The sequence below is a fragment of the Podarcis filfolensis genome (genome assembly GCF_964270895.1).
Source record: "Podarcis filfolensis genome assembly, chromosome: 1".
NCBI lineage: Eukaryota > Metazoa > Chordata > Lepidosauria > Squamata > Lacertidae > Podarcis > Podarcis filfolensis.
Window position 1 is genome coordinate 29609654 of NC_139604.1, and position 27597 is coordinate 29637250.

Sequence of the window (27597 nt, forward strand, 5' to 3'; positions counted from 1 at the left end):
TAGCTTTGCAAATGTACTAGCAGTTTTATTGCTGCACCACTAGGAGGTGGCAACATTAGTCCTGAAATGTATAATGGCTCACTATTGTTTCTTGTTGCTTTTCTTTGGCACCATGTAATGGTGTGTGGAGGGACGTGGGTGGCACTGTGGGTTAAACCACAGAGCCTAGGACTTGCCGATCAGAAGGTCGGCGGTTTGAATCCCCGCAACGGGGTGAGCTCCCGTTGCTCGATTCCTGCTCCTGCCAACCTAGCAGTTCGAAAACACGTCAAAGTGCAAGTATATAAATAGGTACCGCTCCGGCGGAAAGGTAAACAGCATTTCCGTGCACTGCTCTGGTTCGCCAGAAGCGGCTTAGTCATGCTGGCCACATGACCCAGAAGCTGTACACCAGCTCCCTCGACCAAGAAAGCGAGATGAGCGCCACAACCCCAGAGTTGGCCACGACTGGACCTAATGGTCAGGGGTCCCTTTACCTTTACCTAATGGTGTGTGGGATTTAGTCATATAAAGTCTGCAAATAGTCAACAACCTATAGTAACAAGTCGTAAACCTTGCTTCCCCTCCTCAGAATTATTTCTGTGGACAACCATGCATGGTAGATAATTGTTCTTTGTTCCCCTACAAGGGGAGATGGTTGCCCAAGTGTCGAACTCCCAAGACCCTCAGAAGAGAACCAATTTCTGCATGAGCAAGTCATTGCCATGATGATCTCAAATTCAGTAGAGGCTTCTTGACTAACTCCAGCAATGGGGCGTAAGCTGTGGTGGCCTGTGTTAGGGGAAATAGCCAGCTCTTTGAATAATCACTTAAGTGAAAAGAGAGTCATACGGTGATACCAATCAAAAGTGCAATATGAACATCCTAGATCATCTATCTTTTATCAGTAGGGTTGTATTGAAATACATGGAACTCTGAGTCTTGGCTGTTTGTGTCTTCAGGGTTTCTTCTCTTAATAAATTCATAGACTGGAATAGGCCAGCAGCGCCTCTATCTGCCAGCTACCCATTTTCTAAATTGGAGGAGGAAACATGAGCCTTCCTCCTCTGGCTAACATTCTGTGCTGTGTGGGATTTTTAAAATCCTAAAGGAAGAACACAACTTTGGGAAACTCCCAGAAAATGATGTCACCAAGGGGGATTCATTTGGCTGCTGGAATATTTACAAAGCATGGTGATTAATCTAGCTGTGCCCAGTTGGCCAGATTTGTAATACTCTAGTCGTCATAATTCCCTCTAATCACAAACTCCTTGGCTGAGTGCCTATCCATTTAAAAACAAAACAAAAAAACTTAGAGATTATTACATAATCAGCAGTGGCCTGAGAATGCAGAAGTGCGTAACTTTAATATTTAAATGGGAATGATATTTTAGAGGAGAGAAGTCAGGAACATGTGAGCTTACAGAATATTAATAGCCAATAGAGAGGGGTGAGTGGATAAAAATGAATCTATAGCAGGGCTTGTGGCAGAGCCACAGAACCACAGAGCCACCCTCCCAGCAACAGGGCAGAGTTTGGACTTTCAAATTTCAGTGGTGCTCTGTGCTAGGCCAAAATTTGGCACCCTCTTGCCTCTCACCTTCCATCCTGTTCAATTCACTACATCATAGTTGTAATGGCTTGCAGTCCCCCCTAGGCTCAGTGCCCAGTGTGGTGGACCCGGCCATGCTGCCCTAAATCCACCTCTGCCAGCAATGGCCTAGCTACTGCTTACCAAAGCAAGGCTGGGGTGAGGCAGGGCAGCAGGGAGATCAGAGCCACTGATGGGACTGCCAGATTGGTGGCAGAAGTCCCACCAGTGCTGCTGTGTGGGCTTGCCACTGTCCTGCGCCTCTTTACCCCTGTCCCATCTAGGTAGGCGGCCATGACTCTGGTGTCAAGAGGGTGGCTCTGCCCCACCACATGCTTCAGTATTGAAAGAAACCAGAAGTCAGACAGGCTGTGTGACTCTACCAGTTATGCTTTTGGCTGACATTGGCTGGAGACACACAATGCTTTTGTGCCAGCTGAAAAGAGCAGCAACTGCAGACATCAGCGGAGGGCAAAGGGAACTGGCCTGCTCAGTCCCCTAGAGCTTGTCCTGGCCATGAGGGTTGGAGATGCTTTTCTCATTTCCAGAACTGTGTGCCCCCTGCTATATTGTGTGAAAATACTCAGGTTTTGAGCTGGCAGCCCTTTAGTGCTAGATTTCCTTGTTATATTTGCTTAGCAAAATGCAGCTTAAAAAAAATAAAAAGGGCAATATTCAAACTTAATAAATAAAAAGTAATAAGTAATAATAATGTCTGGGTAGCAATAGTAGCAGGCATTCAAAATAATACAGCAAAGGACACTCGCCTAATATTAACAGGCAGGTAGTATATATTTGTATAGAAGTGAGAGCTGGACCATAAAGAAGGCTGATCGCCGAAGAATTGATGCTTTTGAATTATGGTGCTGGAGGAGACTCTTGAGAGTCCCATGGACTGCAAGAAGATCAAACCTATGCATTCTGAAGGAAATCAGCCCTGAGTGCTCACTGGAAGGACAGATCCTGAAGCTGAGGCTCCAATACTTTTGGCCACCTCACGAGAAGAGAAGACTCCCTGGAAAAGACCCTGATGTTGGGAAAGATGGAGGGCACAAGGAGAAGGGGATTACAGAGGATGAGATGGTTGGATAGTGTTCTCAAAACTACTAACATGAATTTGACCAAACTGCAGGAGGCAGTGGAAGACAGGCGTGCCTGGCGTGCTCTGGTCCATGGGGTCACGAAGAGTCAGACACGACTAAACGACTAAACAACAACAACAAAGCATATATATGCACAGCATGGAAGGTCAGGGGAGGAGGGGGGATGTTCAGAAAGAAAGATGTCCTTTAACTCTTCTCCATATTGGAAATGTGAGGCCTTAACAATGCTGTGAGGTCCCATTCATGGCTGGCTGCAGTGCCGGATTTAAGTACAGTGGTACCTCAAGTTACAGACACTTCAGCTTACAGACGCTTCAGGTTACAGACTCCCCTAACTCAGAAATAGTACCTCGGGTTAAGAACTTTGCTTCAGGATGAGAACAGAAATCACGCAGCAGCGGAAGGCCCCATTAGCTAGAGTGGTACCTCAGGTTAAAAACGGACCTCCAGAATGAATAAGTTCTTAATCCGAGGTACCACTGTACAGTATATGAAAACTGGTGCTATTAACAATAACCCTTCTAGTTGGTTAATGGCAACAAAATATCTGTGAAAGGAAGAGGAGCAGGTTTGCTCAAGTGTGTTGCAGGTATAAATACTGTTTGTAATGAGGTGAACAGTAGTTGCTCGAATTAACGAACAAGAAAGCTTTGAGAATTAATCCATTGAGAAGGGGGTTGTAAGAAAAACACTGAGGCCTGGTATCTGGAGGACAATCTCCTCCTTTATTTCCACACTGTGGCTGCAGTGAGCTGCAGTCAGGAGAGCTATGAGATTCAGGTGAGGGTCATATGCCTTGTCAATCCCAGCAGCTATATAACAGGAAGACTGTATTTGTTGGCTGTAGTTTACTTCTTAATATGTATTTTTAAACTGACTTTTTAATGACAACATAAAGTGGATTCTAAAAGTGCCACAGTGTCAAGTAATCATGATCATATTATTTACACTTCACAGGCAATATAATTTTAAGAATAACATTACAACTTCATTTTCCTAAGAAATAATGCTTATTCCACAAAATGTTTGCAAAGTTCAGCTACTGCAAAAGTTTTTCAGTGTTAATTTTATGCATTTTAAAAAATCACCATGGTATTTAACAATAACGTCTTAGGTCCTTTAGAGGAGAAATTGCAGAATTTTAAATACCCGTCATCATCCTTGGCTTCACTCAATTTTATTCATAACACTCTTCCATTTTCTTCTAGTTGTGAGGGTGGGGGATGGGGAGGGGCCTCACAAGCAGAGTAGCCTAGGGCCTCTCTTCATCTAAATCTGGCCCTGGCTGGCTGGACCCATGAGCAGAGGCATTCCTCTTAAGCACTGCCCTGCCACACCATGCAGGTCCCACGTCTCTCTCTCCCAAACAGCCTAGTCCCCAGCACCACTTCCAAGAGTTAATTCCGGTTGTATAATATACCTATCCTGACTATCAGAAGAACATCCATTCTGTCCTTGACAAGAGAGAATAATCCGCATTCAAATTAAAGTTCGTCCCTGCAGCTACAAATAGCTCAACTGAAAACAGCAGTGCAGTGCCTGTTTATGCACTTTCCAGCACAAATGACCTCACCTCCTTAGCTCCTTGGACCACAAATCCTGCATCCCATTAACTGGGAGTGAGCCCCACGGAACTCCATGGGAGTTACTTCTGAATAAACATGGCAGTGTTTCTCTTCTGAAATTAAAATGAAGCACCGGTTTTACAGTGCTGATGAAATTGACTTTTTCCAAGGCTTGAGCAACAGTCTTCTGGAACTGGAACTGATGGTATCCTTGGAGCCATAAAACTGTCCATAAAAAGAATCCACACCTTTCATTCACACACACACGAAACTGGGCCGTGAATCTTTTTTTTTGTAAACTGTCTTGTGATCTTCAGATGAAGGATGGTATAGAAATTTAAGGAGGAGGAGGAGGAGGAGGAGGAGGAGGAGAAGAAGAAGAAGAAGAAGAAGAAGAAGAGGAGGAGGAGGAGGAGGAGGAGGAGGAGGAGGAGGAGGAGGAGGAAGAAGAAATAATCTGAAGTCTTTCTTCATGTGCCCCCTCTAAGAAAGGTCCAGAGAGTGGCAACATGAGAACAGGCCTTTTCTGTGGTGGCTCCCCACTTGTGGAATGCTCTCCCTAGGGAGGCTCACCTGGCACCTTTGTACATATCTTTAGGTGCCAGATGAAAACATTCCTCTGCACCCAAGCTTTGGCTAATTAAACACTCTATGGCCATTTAAACTGTTTGTAGGGTTTATTGTTTTGTTTGTTATGTTGTTTATGTTGTGTTTTTATACTGTAAATATCCCTGTGGTCCTTGGATGGAGGGTGTTATATTATTAATAAACATAAAAGTAAAGTAAGTGGTCTGCTGCATCTAATGTGATCTTCAGCCTCTCTTCCCCACGCCCTTTTTTTCTCTCTGCTTCTTTCAGCACCGCCTAGACCTGGAATAGTGCCCTGAGCTCCGGTAGAAACGACTTCCAATTTATTCCAGGCAGAATGCAGACCTCGGCTGCCAAATCCGCTGGAGAAGGCAGAACAACAACTAACAAAAGCAACACCTGAGAGAGGCCTTGCGGGAGTAAGGAAACACCTGCGGGTATTGCCAAAGGACAGGTGGAAAGCGGGAGGCGGCTGGCTTAGGAGCGTTGCGCTTAGTACTGCCATTAGTAGCGAGCTCTTCTCTCTCTGTCTCTCTCCCCAGGAGAGTTTGAACTGGACAGGGCGCTCTGTTCTGTGACAGTCTGACGATTTCCTCTTCCCGGCACCTCCTTTTGTGTTAGATCACCTACAAGGGGTCCTCGGCGTCACACTGTGTGGCGGCTGCTGAGCCGGCCTTTCTCTGTGTGTGTTAGTTCAAGAAGCCTTAATGGGAGCCAGCAAATCATCGCCGCCTCCCTGGGGGCCTCTCTCCTGAGTTATTACTGCAGGGGAAAAGCTGTGATTGGGCCGGGAGCGTGGAAGAGAGGGCGGAGAAGTCGCCCCGGCTTCCCGAGTAGGTTGAGTTCAGCGCGAGAGCGCTTGAGAGGCTGCTTGGTGGCTGCTTTTGCTTGGGCTTCAGCTTCAGCACCACGGACAGCGCCCGGCTGCTCCTGGCGCGTTTTGCATTGGGCAACAGGGCTGTTTCCACTACCCGGGCTGGGAAACTGACGCGATGGCGCTCGACGGGGCGTGGTGGACCGGTGCCCTGTAGCTCCCTCTCCTCCAGACACTTTTATCACCCTCGTCTCAAGCTCTCGGCCAGGGAGAAAGCAAGCGAGCAAGCCAGCAAGCAAGGATTGGAGCGGGGCCTTCTGTTTCCAATCCGAATTAGTGGTTGGGAATGCAAAGCCAGTGGGGTGGACGCAGCGCTCAGATTAATCTACACCAAGCGACAGGGGTCATATAGACTGCGTGTGTGTGTGTGTGTGACGCCAACGAAACTAGCCTCTCGCCCCCTCTCCCGGCCCTGAGTGACACCATGCAGTGTCTCTTTCCAAGGTGATGCAACCAGAATAATAGCTGAGAAGAGACATAAAGGGGCCGTCGGGATATTAAGAGCAAGTCCCACTTCAGTACTGCGGGCGGCGGCTTGTGCTTGGCTATAAAGAAGGAAAATTCCCTCGTTGTGGGAGAGGTTGCCTCCCACGCATCCGCCTGCTCGTTTGCTCTCTCCGCCTTCGTCACTCTGCTTTTTTTTTTTTTAAAAAGCTTCCTTTCACCAACATCTCCCTCCCCTTAAGGCTCCTGGAATCCTAGAGTTGGAAGGGGTCACGAGGGTCACCTAGTCCAACCCCATCTTTTGTCCAACTGGGGCTCGAACCCACAACCTCGAGATTAGGAATTTCATGGTTTGTCGATGGAGCGATCAGGAGCTTTTGCTTTAACCTCTTGATTCTCTTATGCCGATTTCGTGCGCACACACGGGGTGGGGGTGAGAGAGACTGTGTTCTCCTTAAGCCATAGGCAAGATGTCCCCCCCCCCAAACAGATATTTGTTTTGTTTATTTACACTTACTAGCTGCCTATGAAACAGAATCCTGTAGGTGACATGCCGCAATGGAGTCCGCCAAAATTAGAAAATAAGCAAATAAAGCAGAAACTTCTGTAAATAAACAAAAGTTCATTCATTTATTACATCTATTGAATTTTCATGCCCTCTTTCTCCAAGAAACTCAAGGCTTTGTTTGCCCACTTCCTCATTTAATCCCCACAACAAGGTAGGTTAGACTGAGAGGCAGTGACTTGCCCAAGGTCACCCAAGTGGGGATTTGAACCCTGGTTGCCCAGGTCCTAGTCCAGCACTCTAACCACTGCACCACATTGGTAGCAGCATGCATGTGCACACACACACACAAGCAAACACACTAATCCCCTATGGGTTAAACTGGGGGTACTCAAGTACTGTCCAAATTTAGAATAAAAATAATAACCAATATCATCTTTAAGATACATGGCTACAATCCTAACCCTACTTACCTGGAAGTAAGCTCCCCTGAAATCAATAAGACTTACTTCTGAGTAGACATGGTTAGGATTGTGCTGTGATATCACAAATGTTAAAAGAGGTTAAGCAGCCTGGATGAACAATGTTTTTGTGTGACACCAAAAAGATGTGACTTTAGCTGCCAGGAGGGTTTCCCTAGGGAGAGCATTCAACAGCTGGGGACCACCACTGTTTATTTAACACAATCGGGAGAAGCCTAGAGCATCCTTCTGCCTCTGTCTGATGAATTATCTATGGGAGATGATGGATGTTTCTTCCTCCTCCTTATTCTTGGCAGAATTATACACCCTTTCCCTATTGTCTGATCTGCACCCAGATCCTCCTGTTCTGCACCTGCCTAGTGCTCTTCCAGGCTCTTCGGTCAGGTAAATACAACCAAATACAGTTATTTTTGCTGCTTGGTTGTTAATAATAATAATAATAATAATAATAATATGATATCTCTCCCACAACCAATTTAAAAACATGTTAAAGCTTACACCCCTGAATAGAGAGGAAGCATTGCCCAGTGAGAGGAGTACTGGGCACTGATTTGTGTGTCCAGTGCTTAAGCATCTGTTCTACCTCTACCTTGAAAATACTGCATGAAGTCACCTATTCCCCATTTGTAAACTGATGATTGCACAGCTCTTTGGTGAAGGGGGAAATGTGGAAATGTGTGCACGCGCACCCTTGTGTATTTGTGTAAGACTCCATTTATTCTAGCTGAGCCACATACATTTTGAATTCTTCTCCAAATAAATTCCATCTTTAATTTGACCGGCTTCTGTCCAAAACCCAGCAAAAACTGGCATCCACTAAGGAGTGAGCCTCGCTGAACACAGTAAGACTTGCTTCTCATAAGTAGGCATGTTTAGGATTATGCTTCTGGCTGCAGTACTATGTGCACTGACACTGGAGGCATCCTCGCTGAACTTAGTAGGAATTGCTTCTACTTCACCTTCAAGTGACAGCACCTTTTAGACCTGACTTCATCAACTGAAGTCTCCCTGTCCACCTATTTACCCCAGCTGCAGGATCAACATTATTCTTTAGCTATCCTCTGCTGTTAAGCATTTCTTCCAACAAATTCCCAGCTACTAATTACATAAGGCCTAATGGCCACAGAAGGATAGCTAGATAGCTTGGTGGGATTTGATTTTTTAAAAATGGTGCTCTTGCAAAGTGTTGTTCACAAGGTTACAAACTATGAGTTTGCTTGATGTACATTGTACTTCTGAGCACAGGCAGTCTACTGGCCTGTGTAGACACTGCATTCTTTTTCTTGGCTTCTAGGGGGGTGTTTTAGCTGGTAGACAAGCTGGAGACAATTAGGTTTACAGTAAAGGGAAGTGTAAGCAAGTAACTTCAGTTTAACTGTAGTGTAAGGTGAAAAGAAAGGCCGGGGCTACTACAATCCTATGCACACTTACCTGAGAGTAAGGCTGCACTCCTATACATCTGGAAATAATTGTCATTGAACCCAATAAGACTTACTTCTGTAGAATTATACTATAAATCTCATTGAAATCTCTCTTGCTACAAAGAAAATATGACTAAGTTAGGTCCATTAATGCCAATGGGTCAGTTGACTACCACCCATGGATAGGATGAGGCTAAATGCTGTCAAAATAAAGGAAGCCAGGGTGGAGGCATCTCCAATGGTGACTGGTGCCCTTTGGGACTGGTAGGACAGAAGGCACGGAGGCCAACAGTAGGTGGAGCTAGAGCCAAAGACAGACAGGGCCAGCTAATTCTAGGTTTGCTCCTTTCCTCCTCCCTGCTGAATTCTATAATGCTGACACTGACAGTAGGAAGTCGAAAGCCAGTGTCGCCCGCTTGCTTGTAAGTAAATCCGAAGGCAAGGAGGTGGCAGATCGGTCGGTGGGGCACTGTCCCATCTGCCCTAGTGGACCAGCCTCCACAAGCGACAAACCCAAATGGCACACAGCAGTTTGCGGTAAACGCGCTGTCCGTTTTCCTTTGGTGGAAAAAGCTGTCCATGGTACGCCCATCTCGCCCGCTTGAAGTAAACGGATTGCAAAGTTTGCAGAGCAAGACTGCGCTCCCCCCTCGAATCCACAAAGGTTCTACCTCACAGGATTGGATTGACAGCGTGTGACGATAACCTTTGGACTAAGAGAACACCCGGAACAAATCTCACCGGGATCATGAGTCTCCCTGGGTGGTGGAGCAACAACAGCTGAGGTGGTAAAAACCAGAGTCTTGCCTTAACTGCCACCGAACAGTGTAGATGAGCTTCATGCTCGGCGAAGCCATTTGCCTTCATCCAAAAATGAGCAAGGCACTTCTGTGGGTGAGGTACGGAGCGCTGCGCTTTGCACGTGCTCTACGGCAGCCGCTCCTCCCCTTTTCCACACGTTTGAGAACATAGACCCCCCCCCCAATCTTTCCTGGCTAGGCAAAGTCGAGCCGTCTAGAAGGACCTAAGAGAGAGGGGCACTTTAGACATGGCACACAGCTGTGTCTTTTATTGGGGATCCCCCGGCCCAGATATGGCTAGACTAAAGCTTCCCTCATCCCTTTGGGGCTGACCGGAGGGAGCGGCCTTATTTGGAAGGCCACCCACCCAGCACCCACCCACCCAAGCAGGTCGCCCCACTCCCCTAGCTGCTGTGGCCTGGGCTCGCCCTAAGTGGTCGTTCAACGAGAGAGATGAGCGAAACTCTGCCTATGCACCGGAGTACTATCTCGTGCTCATAGTCTTCCGCACACGTCCAAGTCGACCCGTGTGGGGAGACGGAGGAGCGTGGATGCTTAGGAGCCAACTCCTAGGGCCCGAGGTCCCTTTGCCCCTCTCCAACAAAACACCCACCTGCAATTCAAATGGGATGTGAACATCGCGTCTTGTGATTGATTATGCAGGGCGTGACCCCCCCCCCATATATTATTCAAGTCGGCCCCCTTGGGTGTGTGGGTCGCCTTGTAAGACGAAGCGTGAGGCATCGGTTTCCTTTTCTCTCTCCTCCGCCTGACTCCTGCCTCTCCGTGTTGTCTCCGCTGCGTTTAGGGTGTGTGTTGGAGGGGAGGGAGAGGGGACGTGGCTGCCTCTTGTGTAGCCGATCCCTACCGGAGCTGTGTGTGTGCGCGCGCGGTCGCTCGCGTGTCTGAGCGCGCTCTCGTCGCCCGCGAGAGATTTATTGGCTGGCTCCTGCTGAAGCACGCTTGAGTAACCCGAGCTGCTGCGAGCCGCTCCGGAGCTGCCCGCAGGCGGCTCGGCGGGGACGCGTCACCACACTCACTCTCGCCGCTCTGAGCCCCGCTCGACGCTGCGCCGGAGCGACCCAGGCAGCCTCGGCGGTTCCTTGCAAAAGGGCGAGGAGGTTGAAGGGCTGGGCTCGGCAAGGAGGAGCAGAAGCGAGGCGGAGAGAGAGAGCGAGAGACGCGCCCCGGCGCACCTCCATCGCCTAGGCGAGTCGCCCTCTTCGCCGCGCTGCGCCTCGACGCGCCCCTGGCCGCCTCCCTGCCCACTACATCCATCCCGGCCCAGAACGGGTCAGGTTCGCCCCGAGGCGCCAGGAGAGAATGGAGCTGAGTCCGGGAGGGCAAGCGGCGGCGAGCTGCTGAGCTAAACGAGCGGCGAGCTGCCCCCGCGGCCCGAAGGGACGATGCTTTCTCGCAAAGGCTAGCTCGAGAGCCAGGCGCCGGAGAGCCAGGCGCCCAGCGAACGGAGCGCGCCCGGGAAACGGAGCGAGCGAAAACCGCCGCCGCCGAGGAGTCCTCGCCGCCGCGCCTGGGCTGGGGGAAGGCGACGCGCGAGGGGCACCATGCCTGTTCGCCGAGGTCATGTGGCACCACAGAACACCTTCTTGGGGACCATTATCCGCAAATTCGAAGGGCAGAGTAAGTTCTCCGCCAGCCTTGGCGTTTCTTGCGCAAGGGGGAATGGGGAAAGGGGGATGGATTGGTTGGGGGGGGTCCTAGGGCAGGAGCTCTGAGGCGGGCGAAGTTGAGCCAAAGGCTGTCGGACGGGAAAAGTCTGTGCTGGAACCCAGAACAGGTCTCAGGATGGCTTCCCTCCCCATCCTTCCTCTCTGGTCCCGAAACATTTTCACTTAAACTCTTCCTCCCAGCTTGTCATGCAGTGAACTCTTTGCTATAGCTATATATACCTGCCTGTCCGCCTTGGGACCGAGCAAGTGAGTCAGAACGTACAGAAGGCTTGCTTATGAAATTTCCCATTTTCTCCATCGGGAGTGGGGTTTGAAGTAGATTGGGATGTCCTGGGAAATGCCAGCAGAGAGAACTAGCTCAGGGGCAGAGCATCTGCTCTGCATGCATGCGGAAGGTGCCAGGTTCGATCCCTGGCATCTCTAGGTGGGGTGAGGTTCCCCTCCTGCTTAAAACCCTGGACAGCAGCTGCCAGTCTAGATTAGTGGTCTGATTCTGTTCAAGGCAGTTTCCTATACCCCCAAACAACATGCACCTTCCCACCCTGACCCTATTGCCCAGAGGCTCCTTGTTTAGCATTAGTTTATGGAAAAGTTTCCAGCAGGAGGATTTGGAAGGTCTTTCCAGAGGAAACTTTAACTACAATGGATTTGGATTTCTGCCTGACCTGTAGGACCTTTTCCTAATTTCAACAGCAGATTGTGAAATAGGTGCAGTAGACCGCCTTGCCTCTAGTGTCACTCTGAGCATGTTTACTCGGAAGTAAACCTCATATAGATTTAGAAGAAGCTTAGTTCCTAGTAAATGCGCTTGAGGTTGCAGCCTTAGAGTGCAATCCTATGCAGGGTTTACTCAGGAGTAAGCCTCATTGTGTTCGGTGGCACTCACTCTCAGTTCAGTGTGCATCGGATTTCAGCCTTTATCTTTTGGATGCAGGCAATGATTTTAAGAAGATACTGTAATGCCTGGTCTGGTTTGGTTCTCTAATACCGTGAACACCACACACTGAAACAATACGTTGGATGCATGCACATTCCCTTAAATACGTAGTAAAATTAAAATACGTTGAAGGATATTTTAGGAGTAACATGCATTTGCTGCAAATCTGTCTCATTGTAATAGACTCATAGCTCACAATAAAGGTCAGATCCTGCAGCCCTCTGAGATGTAAGTAGCCCATTAAAGTCAGAGGATTTATTTATCGCTCCTAGGGTGTGCATAATGAGACCATTGAGTGACAGGAGCTGCAGTTGCCACAAAGAAAGCTTGTAAATAATCAGGCATCCCATCTGGGATGAGCTGTAAATTATAGGTATCTGACAGAATGTGCAAAGGGTTGAGAGTAACCTATTATATAGGGTGTATTGCAGCCTTTTCAGATTTCCCATCGTGCTTCCAGGTGTGAACATTAGGACAATGGCATGTTGTGTTGCTCACGGGGGTAAATCATTCACATTTCTTCCATGTGATAGTTTTGATGCAGCTTGGGAGGGAAGTAGGTGAGCGACTGAATCATGTCTTGGTTCATATTGTGAAGACAGATGCGGCGTCAAAGCTGTGCTTGCCATTAAAAATAGAAGCTTCAGCAAAAAATAAATAAATAAAAAGCACAAAAGAGCAGCCAATGTCATTTTGGTAGAGAGAACCCTTGAATGAGTGTTTCAAGAGAAATGCCTGAGTGGCGTACATTGTTACACTTGGACTGTATAAGAATGATTGAGGTTACCATTTTCTCTCCCAGTGATCTAGAAGTGTGCCTGGTTCCACACTTAAAGTTGCAGTCCTGTATACACATACTCAGGAGTGACATCCATTGAGTTCAAAGGGTCTTGATTCCGAGTGCATGCTTTGGATCACACTCTAAGTCTGTCAACTGCACTGGGTCTGAAACAAACTGAAAATCAGTTGGAGCAAGAGAACTTGGTCAGCTGCTCCTAATTGGAGTGTATGCGCTGTTCTTTGCAACTTAACCCTGCAATTTGGCATCATTTCACAGAGCAATAATTGTGGCATAATTTTGTACAGCAATCCACGTGTATAGGAAGCCATCCATTTAAGCTGGCAGTGCTGTGCAGGAGAGTGCTAGGAGGCCAGTAGTGGCCCAAGCAGGAAGAGGGGAATACTGTAGTTTTCCTTCTTGCCTTATGTTGCTATTGCACTGTAACATCTCGCAATGAATCAAGTAAAAATCAAGCTTGTATACTTGTCTGGTTATGTGACAAGTAAGAATTGTCTCCAGGTGAGACCCTGAATCGCAAAGAGACCTATCCCTGAGACGCTGGAGAATGCCTACCAGTCAGAGTGGACACTTAGGAGCTAGAATCAGTGATTCCCAAACTTGGGTCTCCAGCTGTTTTTGGACTACAACTCCCATCATCCCTAGGAAGCAAGATCAGTGGTCAGGGATGATGGGAATTGTAGTCTGGAAACAGTTGGAGACCCACGTTTGTGCAACACTAAGGAAGATGGACAAATAGATAAGGCAGCTTCCAAGAATCGAGTCCTATTCTCTACTGACCAGCGTGGAAGCTTTTGCAAACTGAATAGACTGTTCACTCTCTTTTAAAGTTTTGTTTCTCAATGCTCCCCAGATTACTAATGTAACTGATAACTAACATAACCAACAAGGTGGCAAAAAGGCTAATGGAGTTTTTTTTAAAAAAAATGCACCAGTTATTTTTTGTGGAATTATTTGCAGTGGTGTTAAATTATTAGTAAAACCTCCCTATTCCACTTTTCCTGTTGACCTGTCTGTACCTAGGATTTAATTAAACCTGGAGTTTGCTTCACAATCCCAAACTGTCGGGACCCATGGGCACCACAGACACAAACGCATATAAACGCCACAACCCATTCTGTTGACTACTCCTTTTAAGCCTAGTTTCAGAAAGGGACAGACCCTGTTGGTGCTTGGGAAGGCCTCTGTTGGCACCACATTGGCAACCCCTATTACGAGTCCTATTATGAAGCCTATTTCCTAAGCTTTGGCAAGCAACCCCATCTAAAATTTACTCCCTTCCCTCCAGGCTACTTGGATATCCATCCTAGCCAGCCTTCCCTTGTTGGACATTTTCAGCACAACAAAATCTACGGTCATATTTGTATTTGCTGATAAGTTTTGCAATAAAGGTTCCTGGATCAAATCCCGCAGCAATCCAGGTGACTTTGGATTTAATTCATCTACTTTTTATTGATTTTTTTTAAAAGACCTCTGGTACATTTGTGTAGTGTTGAATATCTACTGAAGTTCGCTATACTGTAGCAGTCAGATGCAGAAATATCTCCTGACAGGCAGCTGTGAGGTTTTATGAAATGTTGCACAATTACTGAAAAATGCATTACTTTTTTATTGCAGATAAAAAATTCATCATTGCTAATGCTAGAGTGCAGAACTGTGCTATCATCTACTGCAATGATGGGTTCTGTGAGATGACTGGATTCTCCAGACCAGACGTCATGCAGAAACCATGCACCTGTGACTTTCTTCATGGACCAGAGACCAAAAGGCATCACATTGCCCAAATTGCTCAGGCTTTGCTTGGGTCAGAGGAGAGAAAAGTGGAAGTCACCTATTATCATAAAGATGGTAAAGTAGTTTCAATTTTTTTTAATGTCTTTGACAAATTGGCTTCCTTTGGAACTGGTTTTGAAAGATGGCTTCTTTGATACTACAGGTCAGAGTTTTGTTAGGAGTCAGTCAACATAAGATATGCTATGTTGTGTGAAACCTGCATTTATACAAAGGCAGCTAAAATAAAAGTACAGTAAATACAATGGGCCAGTCATCCAAATAATGCAAGACCACATTAAGAAAATGGCTTTTGATAGTGGCTTACCTATATAATGCACCAGCCCAAACCTAGAACTGTTCACCTCAACCCTAGTGGAGCTGCGCTTCTTTCATATGCAATGAAACAAGGTTGTTATTCTAAGGGCATTTAATCTGAGGTATCATGCTCCACTCCAATCAGTGCAAGTTGCTTCTGTTTACATGTCCTCAGGATTGGTGTGTAAGCAGGGTTTGTTTGGAATTTGCATAAAAGTGATGTAAGGTAGTTGTTTCAAATGGTAATTTTCAACTTCCCCCTCCAGTTTCCATTCCAGGAAGTGATTTCTTTTTTTAAAGAATAGAAATAACTCTTGACTGGGGGAATCAAGTGTTTGCATGATTTAGATTTTTTTTCACCTTCAGGTGTTAGTATGTGTTAGGCAGTCACCATCTGTAGGAACAACTGCTGAATTTTGAATGCATTTTTATCTCTTTTGGCAAAATACAACATTTTTTTGTCATGATCACCATCATAATCATTTTATTTCAGATTGTACAAAAGAGTTTAGAATTCATATCTAATTCATCTGTATAATATGTTTTTGTTAATTGCCCTTGAATTCATTCATGAAATTTATCAATATTGTCTGATTTTATGGATAGGAAACTAAATCTATGAGATTGGTGAGTGACTTACTCAAAATCAATGTAGTGTCTACATTCAAACAAGGAATTATGTGTGCTTGAAGCTAATGAAAACACTGGGCTTATGTATATGTGCTGAATAGTGACTAATGATGAGATTTGAGGTCATTTCGGGATGACCTGTTTATTGAGCATCCATCCTGATTTATTTATACAAAGTTTGCAGGGAGACTAGGTGACGTTGGCTATTTATGGAGCATTAGTTCTGATTTGTTTGTGGGGTGGTTAAATGATTTTGCCACAAGGAAATGCTATCCCTCCCTTTCCAGTGCATCATACTCCTTATCACAAAAAGTTTGACTGGGAGGGTAGAGGATCAGGCATGCTGCCCCGGAACTCCCAACCAAATAATATTTAATTGCACAACCTGAATTTCCAGGTTTGTAATTGAATCCTAGCAGAAAATAGCTGCAGCCTGAAAGTGTTTCCTAGTTTCAGATCTACCGACAGAAATATCCTTACCAATGTACCCGAAAGCAGAATGAGAATGCAAGCAATGCTATTGTTGATCATATAATCTCTGACAGTCATGTAACCTGTAGTGTCCGTTTTTTGTTGTGTTGCTGATCCCTTGCCCTCGCGAGTGTTTAATGAAGGAAAGGAGATTCCGTGCTGAGAGTGTTGATCTGTATGGATTGTTTCACATCATGGAAAAAAGCATGCTCAGGCATACGCTTAGGTTAAAAGGGGCACCTGACTGAATGATCTACTCAGCAGTCAAAGTAAAGAGCAGTCGAGTCTTGCCCTGAAACAATCAGCTTTAAACAAACACCCTGTCATACTGCTTCAAATACTGAGTAACTACACTGGAGAGAGTTTTAAAAGGAGAAAAATGGATGGGGGAGAAGGATCTACCTGTTTCAGATGGAGGACAGTTTGGCAATTGTTTTTAGAAAGAAAGATTACAGGCTGACTGAAATATACTTGACATAATTAGTCATGGCATGAACTAAGAACAATACAGCATTATGCTTTTGATGGGGGGGGGGAGCAAGGAAAATAAGCATGCATGTTCATTTGTCATGATGCAGCCTGATAAGGGAATGGCGATGCTAATTATTTCCGAAGGTTTAAATTAGTTTTCTTTTCTGATTATTCAGCATTATAAGTCAGACATTAAACAAATCCGAATAATGCATAAGCCTGTTGTACTCTATTTTTGTTTGCACTGTGTACATGTATTCAAAGGGGAAATGCAAAGTAATCTCGTATATTCAAATTTGGAGCTTTAATTAGCTTTGGAGGCCTGCCAGCCTGCTGTTTACATTCATTTGAGAACTGCAGTGATAGAGGAGAATCAGGCTTTAAAGCAACAGTGACACATGTGGCTCTTTGCTTCTTCTCGCTGGCATTGCCAAACTGGCATTTGGGTACACGGGTGGTGGGTAGAGTTACTCCTGTTGGTGCTAAGAGTATAATATGGAACCCTTAAGAAATCCAGAACAGCTCTGGATTCGATTCCATTCTAAATGTTCAAAGAAAATGTATCTGTTGATCCAAAGGCTGTGGCTTTCAGTGGGTGCAAATGTTACTTGCTAATTTGTTTTAGCATACTTGAAATCTTGCCCTTCTTCCAGGCTTCTCACAGCAGCTTATATAAAAGTTGCCCAACATTTATTCTCACAACAACCCTGTGATGTAGGTTAGACTGAGAGATAAGGCATGCCTCCTACAAATAAGATCCAGTACAAACCTAAACATGCTAATTCAGAAGTCAGTCCCCTAGATTCAATGGATTTTACTCCGTGGCAAGTGTGTTTAGAATAGTAGCTTTGAACTAATGGAATGGCCATTTCCTTTGTAGTAGTTCTCTGAGAGGGCCTAACTGCTAATGGGGAATACTTTGCATCTTTGCTACCAAGCTACAGTTCCCAAGATCCAGTTAAACTTATATAAAATATCTAGAACTGTAATGCAGATATGAACATAGTGACTGGTGCCAAGACAACCTTGGTTGACTGGTGATTATATATCTGGGGTTCCTTGCATCATACCTAACACTCTGTCCAGTGCAACCCTCTGCTTCTCTTGGCTGTGCTTCTCTCTTTCTCAAAAGAACTAGAGTCCAAGAAAGGGTTTGGCCCTTGGTGCTACTAGAGAATCATAACTCTTTCTACAGGACAACAAATTGTCTATTAAAACAGCAAGGCAGGTGCCAAACACTAGGGCAATATCCACTCTCTTGGAGCTCCATCCCGGAAGGCCGCCACCTTCCTGTGTGGTTGGCGGAGGAGATGGTCACCTGGTGCCACTCACCTCTGGCCATGCTGGACCCTCCATTTGGGACAGGCCTCACTTGCAAGGCCAATCAGGGGCATGGGGGCTGCTTCCTGCCCGTCCCTGGCATATTTAATGGGGTGGCCAGGTGCAGGCCACCCTCTTTGCTGACCATCCCTCTGTGGGCTTTGTGTGGTCCACAGGTTGCCAGTTGGTGGACAGGGCCCTAGAGGTTGAAGATGCTGTGCCTGATATATTTTATAGCAACTTGGTGAAGAAGAGGGAAATGCTAGCTAATGGGAGTGTCACCCCTAGAAGGAGCTCAAAGCAGGTATTAGCCCCTGAAGCCGAGTGTTGGGAGAAACCCTTTCCTAAGCAGAACCCTAATGAAATGGATCCAGTGTAGTGTCCGGGTAGCAATAAATAGAAACCATGGCAGTAGCTGCAGCAGCTCCAGTCACATGCTTTGTTATGCCATTGATTTCAATGGGATGTGCATATTTATAGAACTGCAGCAGCTATGTTTCACCCTGTGAACCTTTGGGATGAGCACTGGTGCTTACTTTCTCTATGCTTAAGATGTTGGCAGGTAACTATCAGTGGATATTCAGAAGTAAGACCCATTGAGCCAGGTGGAACTTACTCTCAGGTAAGTGTTACAGGATGGCAGTCTAAATTTCAAACTTTCTGAAAGCTTCTTATGACCTGCTCCCCAGAGAGGCTTGCCTGGCGCCATCATTACATGTGTTTAGATGCCAGGTGAAAACATTCCTCTTTACCCAGGCCTATGGCTATTAAATAATCTACAGCCTGTAAAAGTGTGAGGGAGAGGGCTGTTATTACGATGACTATTTTATTATCAGGCTTTCTGTCAGTATGCTTTTTATTACGTTTTTATCACTGATGTTCTGTAATGTGTTTTCAGTGTTGTATACCATCCTGGGGTCTTTTGATATAGGGTGGTATATAAATTGAATTAATAATAATAATCAACAGTGCTATTTTTCTGGAAAAAGAGGTGCTGGAACTTACTACCTTGTTCTCTTATAATGGCAAAGGCGCCCACCTGAGGGGTGCCAGAACTGAGTTCCGGTGAGTTCCGGGTAGAAAAAAAGCCCTGAAACAAAAAAAGCAAAACAAAAAACCAACCACTACCCCCAGTCTCTCAGTTTGGCGGGCCTGAAGTGTCCCTGGGTTAATTCACCTGGGAGTTGGGTTTTTCATGAACCAATCAGCCAGTCATCAGTCATTGGGATTTAGGAAGCTGCCTTAAACTCATTTAGACCATTGGTCCATCTCACTCAATATTTGACGAGATTTGACGCTGGGGAGGAGGAGGTGGGAACTGATCCTGTTGCTGAGGAACAGAGTCCAGAGCAACAGAGTCCAGCGCAGGAGCAGCCCAGACCCCCCCCCCAAAGGAGCGGCCCAGAACCCCTCCAAAGGCTACTGTCAAGTCTGAGCCAAAGAGTGAGCCATCCTCACCCACAGGTCCAGCTGTAAGGTTCAAAAGACGCAGCAGGTCAGAGGGGGAGTTTTCTGATGCTGGGGATGGTCTAGCTGGCCTTAGTGGGTCAGAGGGGGGACCAGAACTCACGCTGAGGAGATCAACTCGAGCAACGAAGGGAAAACTGCCTGACAGGTTTGAAGCCACAAGTAAGTGGGTTGGTGTGGCTCGGTGTGAACCTGAAGCCTTTGAGGATGTTCAGAAACTGCCTCAGGAAGAAGCCAGCAAATGGCATGAGGTGATGCGGAAGGAGATGAACCATCCTCTGCTACCAAAGCAGATACGGATAAAAGACAGTTGGAACCACAAAAGCTTGAACCTCATGGTCTAAGAACGAACAGTCTACCCTGACTGGCAGCAGTTCTCCAGGGCTCTGGACTGGGCTCTTCCCCAGTCCTGCCTGGTGATGCTGGTGACTGAACTAGGGATTTTCTGCATGCAAAGCAGATGCTACCCCTCTGAGCTATAGCCCCTTTCAAATAAAATGTCGTCAATTGCTGCATTCCTAACACATTCAAGAATTACCAAAGTTAACATCTCTACCTGTCAGTAAATGGCTCTCAGCTTCCTGGGATGTTCCAGCGTTATAAGAAGCAATTTCCATGAGAAGCAGGAAGAAGACAGGAGATTTTAATAGGAGGGTTTAATGGTGGCCAAGCCACAAGCAACTGATCAAATTAAACTGACGCAGAGTAACACTTCTACAGTCCATGTAAAATCACCGTGGAGAGTTATGCATATACCCTGTGGGAAAAGGAGGCTCGCATTACAGAACTCTGCTTAAACTGTATCTATATCATTTTTGTAGTTCCCTCCCCTTTTTTCTAATAGAACCATTTGCCTAAAGTTCAAAGCCTATATGTATATTTCATTCCATGCCATGAGCTAATCCTTTATGGGAAATTAGTAAAATAACCAAGGTGGTGGGGCATAATCGAAAGGAGCACTTGAAAAACAGGCCAAACTTTGATGTGTAAAAATACTTTAAAAAAAGAAAATAAGTGATTACATACATCTCAATGGAACAGCTAAATAATCTGCATTCCCTTTGACTGCAGTCACTCTGCTCAGCTTAGGAAAGGTGTGTGTCTTAAATTACCAAGGTATATGAAAATCATATAACCAATTATGCCTAAATAAAGTGTTTTCCAAAGTTGCCCAATAGGCATTAGTAGCTATTAAAATTCAGAGTAACAGGGAACAATGTTCCTCCTCATCTGCTTCATAACATCCTTTCTACAATCGGTTTATCTTTAGTGACTGATCTGATTAGGTATCTTTGGAGGGGAGATACTGTTTATGCTGTATATCAATATTTTTGTTTTAATAAAGTTATTTGCCATGGAGATGTGTGACAGCTCTTTCTCTGAGGACTCCCATTTCTCTCTTTAAGCCATTATTGCATAAATCATACTTGACAGCTGTAAAATATTGCTTGGGGTGATAAAGCTGTAAAGCTTTGACATGAAAACTATAATTGTGAGGGGATTGAGGGTGGGGGGTTGTGTATTTAAATCAAGGAGCGCTGTATCCTGTCAGCCCTTTTCATGTGTGATGGGTGCGCTGTAAGAGGATGAAAGTCAGAGGTACCTAAGTGTAGACATCCTATGAAGTCTGATTATTGACAGGAGAGTGAAGTTGCTCAATGCTGCTGCGTAACCGGAGAGATTTTGTGGAGGAGGAATACAAGGGCAGGACGTGGCAGTGACAGATAACATGACAGCCGGAAAGAATTACTTCTGACAGTTCTTTTCATATTCCAAAGAGCGAAATAGTATTGGCACCATCTTTTGTTGAATTGTGCAACACGGAGGGTTGATCTGATAAACAACAGAATTTTGCTTCCCAGAATCACTGAAATTTCTAATCAATAGTTTAAAGGGCAAGGGAGGGGGGAATGAATTTATATACTCAACAGCACATTGTGTTTATCATTTGTACAATGCATCTTACTCAGCCTTATGAGGCTGAGTCAGTAATATGTTCTTATGGGCGATGGCAAGGTCCAGTGGCGATAAGCAAACAAAGAGAGAATGCCTAGGAGCATAGGAAGTTGCCTTAAACTGAGTCAGACCATTGATCCATGTAGCTCAGTACTGTCTCCACTGACGAACAGCTTCTCTCTGGAGTTTCAGGCAGGGGTCTTCCTTAGCTGGAGATGCCAGGGATTGAACCTGGGACCTCTTGGCATGCAAAGTGTATGCTCTGCCAATGAGCTATGTTTCATAACAAACAGGGAGAGGAAGAGCAGGATGGCTGGAATGTGGTGGCACAGAGAGAAAGAGAGGAGTTTGCAATCCTGCTAATTCTCCAGCTCTACCGATCATCAGAGACGGCTCCTAAGTGACTTTCCTTGTAAGACAACAGCTCTTTATGGGGGGGGGGGGGAGAAAACCCTGACAGTGATCCTCCTGTATTTCAGACAGAGTGCTTCTTTCAGTCCTACCTGGTAATGCTAGGGATGGAATGTGCCCCCTTCTGCACACTTGAAGGACGACAACTACTACTAAGCTACAGGCTTCTCTGTGACATGTGGGCCTACATGAACCCTTGATCTGATCCACCAAGGCAAGTCTTAGGTCCTGAGTTTACATTTAAGGAACTGTGGCTGAATGGTAGAGACTCACCTGCAAGGCCACGTCTTCAGTCCATGGAGTGAGTGAGGACTGAAATCCAGATGTCCTTTTCGAGGCATTATAGCCTCTTTGCTATACTGGCTCCTATTGATAATGATGACATATTTATGTATATCTCACCTTTTCCCCTGATGGGGACACAGGGTAGCTTACACATAAAAATGAGAACCTCTAAAAACATATAAAAAACAATTGTTAGAAGTAAAATTGTATACATATATGAAATCTATTTAAACCATACAAATAATTGCAATATAAACAGCAAGGCCCCACCCCAGTCAGTTCCCCAAAGCCTACTGAAACAAGAAGGTCTTCACCTGCCAGTGGAAGGACAACAATGAGGGAGCAAGACTAGCTTCTCTATGAATGGAGTTCCAAAGTCTGGGAGCAGCTACGAAAAAGGCCCTATTTTTCCTTAAAGTATATATAAGTTGCCTCTCTGCCCAAAAGCACCTGACAACAATACATGCCAGTAATTCCTTGTCCTATGCCAGGAGTGGGGAACCCTAGACTCTGTGGCTAACTGGAACCCTCCAGGCCTGCCTATCTAACCCTTGGAATGCCCTTCCTCAGCCCTGCTTTGTATCCAAAATGTGTTTTTGCCAGGCTGGAATGTGTCCTTTAATTCTGCTCATTTCTCTTGGTTGAATGGCTCAAGCATAGAACTCTCTCTGTGTGTGTTTGCATAATGTAGTTTACAATACAAAAGTAAAATTTAGAGGGGTTTATTTTTGCCTTTGGCCCTGCCTACCACAGTCGTGTGACCCTGGGAAGGTTTCCAAGAAAAGGATATGGCCCTTCTTGGGGGGGAAATCCCCACACCCTCACATGCCATAGTCTAGAAGACTGTCAGAACCACAGTTGTTGTTGTTGTTTTAAAAAAGCCTCATGTTTTATTGCATTCTGAAGCGCCCAGTGAAAAATCTCCTAGAGTGGAAACCAGAATTCCACACAGCGCCTGCTCCCCACCCCCGCTCAGAATAGTGTTTAGCACCCTCAATTTATAAAGGTTCATCTCCCACATTAAAGCTACCTGGGCGAAGTGCAACGCAGCCTTTTCAGTTTAGCCTGTCGCACCTATTTGCCATGGGTCTTCTGAGTGACGTTTTATCAGTCAAGCTCACTGCCCAGGTTAATAGCCTGTAACAAAGCTCCGTCTCAAAAACCGCTAAAGTAATGACAGAGCACGAGCCACAGAGGTGAAAGTTAGCGATTGCTATTGTACAGTCTGCCGTCTCATTAGTCACGCCTTTTGTTAGAAGATCAGGTGAACATTGCTGCCGCTGACCTTCTGCACGGTGGCACCGAGGTGTTATCCAAAAACCCAGGTTCCTCCAAAGAACAAGAGAGGGCCATCTTCTTAGCTCCAAACCTTGTGTGTGACTTTTATTGCCAGCATGAAGCACAATCCACTGAAAGTTTCCTCTGCAGTCAGAGGAGGACACTGCCTAACTACCCTTAGTCTGCCCTCAGGCCACACCTGCCTGCTTTCTTTCTTACAACCAGGCAGAGGGTGGCTCTGACTGACATTGGTTTTGGCTCCACCTACTGTTAACCTCCCTGCCTTCCACCCTCACAGTCGCAATGAGCACCAGCCACCACTGCCTGCAGTAGACCTACATCACAGTGGATGATGGTAGCTGCTTAGGAGCACTGCCAAGCCCTCCTTTAGCTCCTGCACATTTCAAGCAAGTGGGAAAAATAGTCAGCAAACCCTGCCCATTTTTAATATTCACAATGCCATGCGGAAATATCTAAGTCATGTATCTCACAGAGACATGATGCTCCAAGTTTTTTGCATGTATACAAAAACTTAGGGACTAAGCAGAAAGGGCAAAACTTACCAGGAAAAAAAAATCAAGATAACAAACTTTTTTATAAAATAATGGAAATGGTTTATTGAATATTTACAAACAAATTGTAAATAGATAAGAACATTGGCAAGATTATTGTAATAACCTGCAGTTTTGTAAGAGTATATAATTAAAGTAGATGAATAAAAGAATGAGTTAAGTTAATTTAGAATATGCATGAAATGATAAAAATAAAATTAAGGAACCGCAGAAAGAGGAGGAAAGAAGTTGAGTTTTGAAATGTTAAAATGACTAAAATTATTGAAATTGATATAACTCAAAATCATAAATTTTATGCTTTTCTTTAAAAAATGCTCCAAATTATTCTTCCTTATCTGTGCTCAGTGTCTGCCGTTCTCCTGTTGCCTAGAATGTGGACAGATGAACTTTCTTCACTGCAGAGCAAGGATGAGGAACCTGTGGCCCTCCAGTTGTTGTTGGACTGCAACTCCTGTCACCCCTGAGCCTTGGCTATGCTGGCTTTGGCTGATGGAAATCACAGTTCAGTCACATCTGAAGGCCACACATGTTGCCCATCCCCATTGTAAATCTTGCAACATGTTTCACAAAGCTGGGTCTGCCTTGTGCAGCATACATCAGTTGAAGGTGGAAACATTTGCCACCTGCTTCACTTATCACCATGATCTTGGCATCCTAAACTTTATATACTCTATTTGAAGGGCTGTCTGGCCCAAGGCCAGTTAAAAGATCAATAGAAGGAAGAGCAGTGGAGGCCTCAAAGTGGCCCATCAACTGATAGCAGCACGCACCTGAATTGAGCAGGCACACGGGTGCCCCCAGAGGTGGATTTAGGGCAGCACCAGTGGTGAGGTTACACTGGGTGCACAGCCAAGGAAGGCACCTTCTCAAAGGCTGGTAGGCAGTAGCCTGGCTTCAGGAGAGACGTGTGATGGCTCTGACAGGGTCCTAGAGTACTCCATCCTCCTTCCCCAAGCTGGACAAGCACTTACCGGGCTTTGGGAAGAAGATAGGAGGGCTCTAGGACCCTGCCAGAGCCTCACACCTCCTTCTCAAAGCCTGGCTTAAGCTGGCATTGTAAGGGTTGCGAGGGGAGGGTGTCAAATGGCCTTGCACAGTGCAGCATATAACCAAGGTCCACCTCTGTCTCCCCATTGCACTCTTTACTATGAGAGGTATTGCATGTATATTTAAATTAGAGTAATCACCTCCAAATTTGCATCAGAGAGATCAATCGGCTTCTCTAGAGCAAAATAAATACCTTTGTTTTATAGGCTATATGCATTTCTTCAATTAAGTACAGCAGAGTCCTGGCTGACTTAGCCGAATTGCAGTGATGGTTCCAGGACACTTATCAGTCGCTTCGCAAGTTGATTATCTGTGTGCACCCTATAACAACGTGTCAAGTAATTGATTGTTTCTACAGCTACTGTTGGAAAAACAATATTTTGTATACAAAACTCACGATCAGAAAGCGTTCAGCAGAGGCCTACACTTTCAATATTGTCTGTAGATTTTATTTAATGCCAAGAATAGATCTGTTTGTTTCTCATTCTTCTTTGCCCCATTTTTTAATCACCCACTTCACTGAAATGTCATTAAAGTAGGTCTTTTCCATCCTTGTAAAATGTCTGCTTTGTTTTTCAACAGTGATTACTAATAGCTATGAAAAGTCTTACACAGATGAGACACCAGCAGTTTTCACACTGAGACAATGTAAATGCTCTTACACGTGCTAAAGGAGTTCTAGGTAGGCACTGTTTTGCAAACACCTTGTTCTGTATCTATTTCCAATGCCATCATGTAATTTTGAACTGCAAAACAATTATGGCTAATAAGACTTTAATTAACTCTGAGCACTTTATTATGAGTGCATCATATCTGCAATGAAGCAGTCTTGCTTCAGAGGCTAATTATCAGTGGAGTGATTTTATTTCCCTATATTTTAGTCAGAAAGTGGAAGAAAGTCCCTTACCCAATTGCAGGAGACAAGTTGCTAACATCATTCCGACTTGCTAATAGTATTCTGCAACTTGACAAATGTCACACTCTCTTTTTACCTCTATAACAAATGCTAAGATTTGAAGCTGGGGGGGGGGGTTGCACCCTGTATTTATGGAGACAGGAAAAAATGAAGCTGTGAGTGATATAGCTGTACCAGCACCCTGAGCTTACGAATGTGCTTTGTGCAGCTCAGATCTCAGTTCTGTTACTTTCATCTTTCCATTCTTTGTCTGAGGAACTCGAAACAGCTTACATATGGCTACCCAAAGCAACAAAGAGTCTCGTGGCACCTCAGAGATTATCAGCGCAATCCCCAAGCATATCTACTCAGATGCAAATCAGATGGAATATAGTGAGGCCTCTTCTAAGTAAGTGTGGGTACAATAGCCATGCTATAAATTTATTGTGGTATAAGCTTTTGAGGACCACTCACATCATCATATAGTGGTGCCTCAGGAATCTTTTGTTGTTCTTACAAAAAGCTAGCAAGATGTAAGATGTAAATTGTCGAACTGTTTCTGTTTAGTAGCTACTAGCTGCCAGCTATCAAATATATCTGCACTTATGATTAAGCAAGCACAATCAGTCAGCAAACTACTCTCTAGCCCCGAGAAGAGGCCATATTACAGACCCTCCAACCATCCCTATTTTCGAGGGAGAAATATTAGAGGCTATGGGGTTATCCAATTCTTGAGCCATCTGAAGGCAACCCTGTATAGGGAAGTTCTTTTAAAAATGTTTAATGTTTTATTATATTTGTATGTTGGAAGCCACCCAGAGGGGCTGGGGCAATCCAGTCAGATGCGTGAGGTATAAGTTGTTGTTGTTGTTGTTGTTGTCCTATTTAGAACATCCCTATTTTCATCAGAGAAATGTTGGAGAGTATGATATTAGCCTTTAGGCTTGCAACAATATGGCTCCTTCAGAATGCTTAAGTGTTATCCACTCTGTCATGCTTCAGTTTGTGAGTGGAAACTCATCTGCTGGAAGCTCTATGAAAATTGTATTGGACCACAACACCATGCAGAGACCAACCAACTCAGGCAGCAAATCAGTCACAGAGTGTCCACACATCCTGTTTAACACAGCCTTCTGTTTGAAGTGCTGCCTGATCCAAGCCTGATTTTAGGAAAAAGAGCTAGAAGAAGGGAAAGTCTTGATGCTGTCTTGAAATTGCGCTTCAGGACTTAGTACCTGGACAGCAGACACCTGGTCACACTATTCTTCACTACAGTGAACTGCCAGTCAGCATAGACAATACTAAGCTGGAAAGACCAATGGTCTAACTCAGTGGAAGGCAACTTCCTGTATCCTAGGCCCAATTTACTATACCTGTTGTTCAGCCCGTACACTGAGATCCAACTCTGAGGGCCTTCTGGTGGTTCCCTCACTGAGAGAAGTGAGGTTACAGGGAACAAGGCAGAGGGCCTTCTCGATAGTGATGCCCACCCTGTGGAATGTCCTCCCATCAGATGTCAAGGACATAAGTAACTATACAACCTTTAGAAGGCATCTGAATAGGGATGTTCTTAATGTTTGATGTTTTATTATGTTTCTGTATATGCTGGAAGCTGCTCGAAGTCAGATAGGCGGGGTACAAATAATAAATATTATTATTATTCCATTTTATATTATTACTCCATTTCTACAGAGTAGTTTCTGAACAGACATTATGAAAGAGAGAGAAAGAGAGCGTTTCCAGGGAAGATAGGTAGGAGTACAAAATGCCCAATCATGGCAAATGGAATTATTTCTTCACGGGCCAGCTCTGTTTTCCCACTTATTTCTTAATAATATGGCTCAATAGATAGAAGAGAGGGGTGGGGAGGGGACAGCAAAACATTAAATAAGCCATGACACAGGCTTCATAGGTTCGCTTCTAGAGG

The 27597-nt window shown here is 45.2% G+C and overlaps 1 protein-coding gene across 12 annotated transcripts in view; it reads left to right on the plus strand.

Annotated features, from left to right (window-relative positions):
* Nucleotides 1-10234: 10234 nt before the first annotated feature.
* KCNH7 (potassium voltage-gated channel subfamily H member 7) overlaps nucleotides 10235-27597 on the plus strand; it is a 256126-nt gene continuing 238763 nt past the window's right edge. For 8 of the 12 annotated variants that reach the window (XM_083576998.1, XM_083577002.1, XM_083577005.1 and 5 more), the window contains exons 1-2: nucleotides 10236-10993; nucleotides 14397-14627. In XM_083576998.1, coding sequence (XP_083433124.1) covers nucleotides 10918-10993; nucleotides 14397-14627 — 307 coding nt within the window. In that variant the 5' untranslated portion in view covers nucleotides 10236-10917. Of the gene's footprint in view, nucleotides 10994-14396; nucleotides 14628-27597 lie in introns of all 12 variants that reach the window. The other 4 variants (XM_083577009.1, XM_083576999.1, XM_083577001.1 and 1 more) reach the window with 2 other exon arrangements.